Source organism: Acipenser ruthenus, chromosome 46 (assembly GCF_902713425.1).
Source record: "Acipenser ruthenus chromosome 46, fAciRut3.2 maternal haplotype, whole genome shotgun sequence".
NCBI lineage: Eukaryota > Metazoa > Chordata > Actinopteri > Acipenseriformes > Acipenseridae > Acipenser > Acipenser ruthenus.
The window spans coordinates 7,774,305-7,780,336 of NC_081234.1; the positions used below are offsets into that span (position 1 = coordinate 7,774,305).

The 6,032-nt window shown below is 36.1% G+C and overlaps 1 protein-coding gene across 1 annotated transcript; it reads left to right on the forward strand.

The window, feature by feature from the left end:
• The first annotated feature begins 3,489 nt into the window (after positions 1 to 3,489).
• On the forward strand, positions 3,490 to 5,685 carry LOC117971681 (homeobox protein Nkx-3.1-like). The gene is made up of 2 exons (XM_034919874.2): positions 3,490 to 3,945; positions 4,444 to 5,685. The coding sequence occupies exons 1-2, from the start codon at positions 3,648 to 3,650 to the stop codon at positions 4,842 to 4,844; spliced, it is 699 nt and encodes a 232-aa protein (XP_034775765.2). The 5' UTR covers positions 3,490 to 3,647; the 3' UTR covers positions 4,845 to 5,685.
• Positions 5,686 to 6,032: the final 347 nt, after the last annotated feature.

Sequence of the window (6,032 nt, forward strand, 5' to 3'; positions counted from 1 at the left end):
CTTAAATATGATATATAAAGCTTTTTCAGTTTATTAAAATTACATTTTACATTGTTTTTTCAAAATGTGCTGGCATTTTGCAGATGAGAAAATTAAAGTTTTAAATGGCGTGAAACCAATATTAATATAAAAACTTCCCTCGTTTAGGTCCAGCACAGTATATTACTGAAGTGACCAGGTAAAGGAGCTTTAACAATCAGACCCCTTCTATATCTAAATCTACACCTTCACAACATGAAGAAGTCAACACTCAAGCATGTTTAATAATTAAAAATGTAACAAAAAATAATAATCTTGATTAAAAAATCTGGATCACTTTTATCCAAGTTTTTTAAAGCTGGCCCCTGGGCAGTTACATAACATAGTTTATTGAAGGTAGTTCTTAATCCCAGGACTGGCTGCACGGCTAGTGTGAGTTTTAAAGACATGTTTACAGGGGAGCAAAGAATGTATTTGTTTCCTCCGAAGCACTATGCGTCATCCTAATTGAGACACTGCGATAGTGTTGTTGTGATGATCCATCCGATTTTCCACTGAACACAACTTTCCCTGGCCTGTCTAAGGAGGTCAATTCTTAACTCCAAACAAACAAACAGTTCACAATGTGTGTTACAGGTGAGGCTTCCCTGCTAATCTATTCAACATATTGCACAGGAGGCGCTCCCTCCCCATGGCCACCCAGCATGTTTTGGCCCTCAGAACTACAGGAAGTCATGTTGAATAACTTCATTCACTCCCCAGAACATGGGTCTGACACGGAGGGCAGCCTTGAAAATACTACATGGATCCTATTCCCTAATAAATCTGTCACAAGGGGTTAGATAAGGAGTGCAGGAGATGCAACCAGCTCAGCGATGTGCAATACAGTTATCTGTGCATACCGTCTTATCTGTGGAACTGAAGATGAAAAGCATGCCTTTTTGGGGGGTCTGCCTAGAAGTGATTGCATTTCATTCATACTGCTGTGCATGATCTGCAATAAACAGCCTTACTTCACAGTGTGTTTAACAGGAAGGAGCGGTTTGGGAAACGTACTGCAGATCTGCAAAAATCTCACAGTAGGAAAGACTGGAGAATTAGCCCACTGCACCAACTATCACAACATCATTCTTTAGGGTATATGATTTAACAGCTATTAAATAATCCCACTGCTACTTATGTGTAGATTCAACCTATATGGCAACCGTGCGGTACATCCAGTGGTAGCTGGCATGTTAAAACCAGTGTATTAAGCTAGCTTCATTGTTTATTATTTATTCCAAATCACTTCGGCAGCTCTCTTGGGGTAGTGTTCCTCATGCAGCTCCCCGTCCCTTAGCGCCCATCTGTCAAATCAACCAAATGGCACCGCTATTAGTGGAGGATCAACAAGGTTATGGGTTCAAATCTTTATCAGGGTTAACTCTGCCAGACTCAAGTCAAAAAGTCTGTTGTAGATAAAATGTAGTTAGAAAAAAAAAAACTAAAAAGGTATTGATTGGGTAATGTAGACCTTATCATAAATGCTGTTACAAAACAAAATGATGTGGTACACTTGCAATGTAACCCTAATACGATGCTGCTGAGTAATGTATGATAAACTTTGTAAAGTTACATTTTTTGCATTCTTTCCCTTGAATTGCAGGTCGACCAACATGAACACTGTAACAAAAACAAATAACCTTGATACTCTGCAATGATAAAGAAATACTAAATTAATGAAATGATAAATGTTGTGATTGGCCAAGTGTTTTTAAATGTCTTCAGTGTAATAATGGACTTGAATTTGTACTTATCCATAAATAGTAAATTAATTTTAAAAAAATGCAATTTTACTTTATTTAATAATGAATAATTCTACAATAAACTCGATTGACACCCATGAACTTCAGTATGTATTCATCAAAAGCCATGTATTTATTCAACAGAAAAAAACAACTATGACTAATATGTGGCATATTAACCTATTCAAATGTCTAATAAATCTACAAAATATATATGAAAAAAAGAATACAGTTTATTGTGTTTTATTATTTACAGATAATATTTAGCTTTTCTCCACATGTCACTACTAAATCATATTGCTTCCCCTTTACTATATTTTGTCCAGAGCGTTCTCGTGTGTGTTTTTTCCATGTTTTATCAGATCCATTATCCCACCTGCACGTCTTTCAGCACATGAGGACAAAGTGCGCGGCACTTAAACTCGAGACGTGTATTCAAAATATCACTGGTGTACACAGAGAAAACAAAGATACTGACAAAGATAGCAATGACAGGGAGAAGGTTCCAAGCTGGACTGACTTTATAATGAGCTTTTTAAGGCAGAAAATGAGAAACGGTTCAATGTAATTGTAATTTTGAAACTATATTAAGATATTTATAAACAAATACATAATTATTTGTTAAAATAATACATATAATACAATAAGACGTGCCGAGCACAGGCCTTAACACAGCATTGCGAGTGAACGTTTACAAATGCGCATATTGTTATATTGTGGTTTTATAACATGCGGTCAGTTTAAAATACATATGAATTCAAGTTACAGGAAATCTTTAAACTTGTTGTATCAGTAAACATCACCCAGTTCCTCTTACAGTAGCTCGCGAGGTCCCGGACACGTGGATAAGTTAACCATGCAATTTATCTGCGGTGATAATAATCACCGGTGGAATCTGAATTAGCGTGTAAGCTAATCGATGCCCACTTACAGGCTCACTGGACTTAAAGTGACACGATACACAGACACACACACAAAGGTTCTTGCTGTTAAGATAAAACACGTCCATCGATTACAGCCCCCGCTACCAAGCTACCTTGTCCTTTTTCGTCTTTCTTCAAACCATTTTCTTAATTATTATTATTATTATTATTATTATTATTATTATTATTATTATTATTAATATATATATATATATATATATATATATATATATATATATATATATATATATATATATATATATATATATATATACACACAGACACACACACACACACACACACACACTATTATTTATTTCTTAGCAGACGCCCTTATCCAGAGCGACTTACAATTGTTACAAGTTATCACAGTGCAAAGTATCGCATTATAAAACAGCACATTACAGGTTATCGCGTAATAAAATAGCACATTACAGAACATCATAATACAAACTATATAGACAGATACAGAAAAGGTGCACCTTTTTGCACACATTGCAACTGTACGAAAATAAATCACATTTATTATAAGTAATTAGATTTGCATTTGCTATATATTTGCAACTAAATTGAATGACTACAGTTTAATCTTTTTATCTTTTAATTAATTAAATACCGTCACTACTATAAACTAGGCGAAATAAACAATTCCAGTATATAAACTATTTAAATGCTTGTTTACTCTGTTTCTGTCTTCCAGTTCTGTGCGGGACGTTTAACTACATTGAGTGCTGTAGAGGGCCAAAGACAGCCAATCAGAAGCGGTGTAGCTCCGCGTCCAATAGGAAGGAAGAAGCTGGTCTGTAAGCAGTGTATAAAGTAAGGTGAAGCTAGAATTAAAAAGAAAAAGTTTAGACACTCAAAGTCTTTGGGGGAAATAAATAGAAGCGTGCTTTTTTATCCGGGAGACATTGGTTTCTGTGTGGAGAAGACTAAATCGAGGAAACGTTTGTCAGAAAATATGTCAGCTTTTGTCAGACCTTTGACGTCTTTTCTCATCCAAGACATTTTGGCAAACAGGGAAGACGATACATTTTTCCCCAAAACCTGCAGCAACCGGGTGGAAGAATTCTCTACTAGAGAAGAGCGCTCTGCCGCTGTAGTCGCAAAGTTACCTTTTGGGGAGTTTGAGCTGAGTGGGGAAAACGAGAAAAAAGAAGTGGCAGAAATTGTTCAGGATTTTAGCAATGTTATAAAAACCGACTCGCAAGAAGTGGGACTAACAACAGCTGGCGTGTCACCCACTCACGGAGAGAAAGGTAAGATACACTTAACTGTTCTGAATGAATCTGTGTTTTAGGCTTGGGTCGTGTTCATGACTAAATACAGAAACAGCATGCACTTATTTTAAATAAATAAATAAATACATAAATAAATAAATAACATGATTTGGGGTCTTTAATATGTTAAACAAGAAAGTCTGCAGTTTGTTATACTTTATCCTCTACCAGGTTCTAAATTGGAGGTTATTTTTGTTAATTTGGATACTAATCCCCGTTGAAATAATAAACGGTGTATTACATAGCTTTCTAATTTAAGATATTTAAGCTAGTTTACCTTACAGTAAGCAAAGGACTTTGAAATGATACACAATAATCAATACCTTTTATTTTATAGGTTAGCTTCATTAATTTTGTGTTCTATGATTTTAAACGCATTTAACTATGTAATAATGATTAGTGTACATATTATTATTATTATTATTATTATTATTATTATTAGACTCTCTGATACATGGCGTTGGTTTCTTCTCACAGAATGGAGCAGATCGTCCTGTCCCACTACATCAGACCACGCAAGCCAAGGAGTGTCCGCCAAACAGAAGCGCTCGAGGGCCGCCTTCACTCACCTGCAGGTGCTAGAGCTTGAGAAGAAGTTCAGCCACCAGAAGTACCTGTCGGCCCCGGAACGAGCCCACTTAGCACACAGCCTCAAACTAACCGAGACCCAGGTCAAGATCTGGTTCCAGAACAGAAGGTACAAAACCAAGCGGAAGCTGCTGACTGCCGAGTACGGTATGGACCCCCTCCAAAAGCAATCACCGTTCCTGCCCACAGAAGATCTGATCAGAGCGTCCCTGCTGAAATCCATGTACAAGGCCTACCATTATCATCCATACCTCTACGGAATGAATGCCTGGAGCCGTGCCGCGTGGTGAAATCGCTGTCCAGTCGAACATTTATTTAATGAATGAATACAAGTAGTAATGTATACCAATTCAAACAGGCGTTGTTGCTCTTTAAATGTATTGTCAATTATATTGTCGGTTTAACAGATCCACATGCATGCATTCCCCTATAGAATAAGGTTTTAGTTTTTCAAAAGACTGTTTTAAATTTATCTGGTATGAGCCTGCAACCCATTGTTTGCACTTGCATTAAGTTTTGGGTAATACGTTCTTTAACTTTTGCATTTTAAGGAAGCAGTCGTTTTAACAACATCATTTCTAATATGTAATGCTATTTATGTTCTACACAACCGTACATGTAACTGCTACACAATGAGTTAAATGTATTTATTTAAGCAATAATTGACCAAAGGCTGTTATACAGATTTGGAAGAAGACAAATATTTGACATTGACTTTTCTATATTAGAAATATTTATCAAGCTGGGGGTTTGTTTTAAAAACCAATATTTAATGTTTATTTTTATTTTGATCTTTTCAACTTTTGCAAGCTGTATTATCTGCTATGGATTAGCTGTACACACACGTGTTTTTTTTGTTTTTTTTTCACTAAATCGGCCGCTATTGAATACTAGTGTTGGACCAAAGTATTATTTGTTCATCCTGCTTGTAACACATTTGTTCATGGCTAAATCCGGGCCATTTTCGTGTACAAAATATAGCGAAAGTCGTCTATCACATGCTGTGTCTTCTAATCTTAAAATTAGGAATTGCACGTGTTTTGTACAAACTCTTTGTAATATATATTTTTTTTAAGTGTGTGTGAGTGATATGTGTCTACTGTCATTTTTATATTTTTTTAAAATAAATAAATAAACCTTTTAATTCTAATTGATTTATCAAAGGCATTTGTTCCTGGTGAATATGCTCCTAATGATTCATGGTGTGTGCTTTGTGAGGTCTGCCCAGAAGACAAATTCAAAGAAATAAAGTCGACAAACACCACAACACAACTGCAGCCACTCCTTGACGACACTCCTCGATCAGAATGGAACTAAAACACGCTCGTTTCTAGACTTCCCAGTTAAGGCCCTTTCGATGACGATGATAAAATGACCATGCGTCTCTTTAACTGAACTGACATACGATTAAGCATTCTCGCTTTTGGAACTCCTGGGTTGTTTCCTGGTGTATGGTCTTGTAATGCGTACCAACACCT

What these genes read in the sequence shown, in the direction of transcription:
- LOC117971681 (XM_034919874.2), top strand. Translation starts at nt 3,648, where the DNA reads ATGTCAGCTTTTGTCAGACCTTTGACGTCTTTTCTCATCCAAGACATT. An exon ending in ACCCACTCACGGAGAGAAAG is followed by an intron (nt 3,946 to 4,443) that starts GTAAGATACACT and finishes TTCTTCTCACAG; the next exon opens with AATGGAGCAGATCGTCCTGT.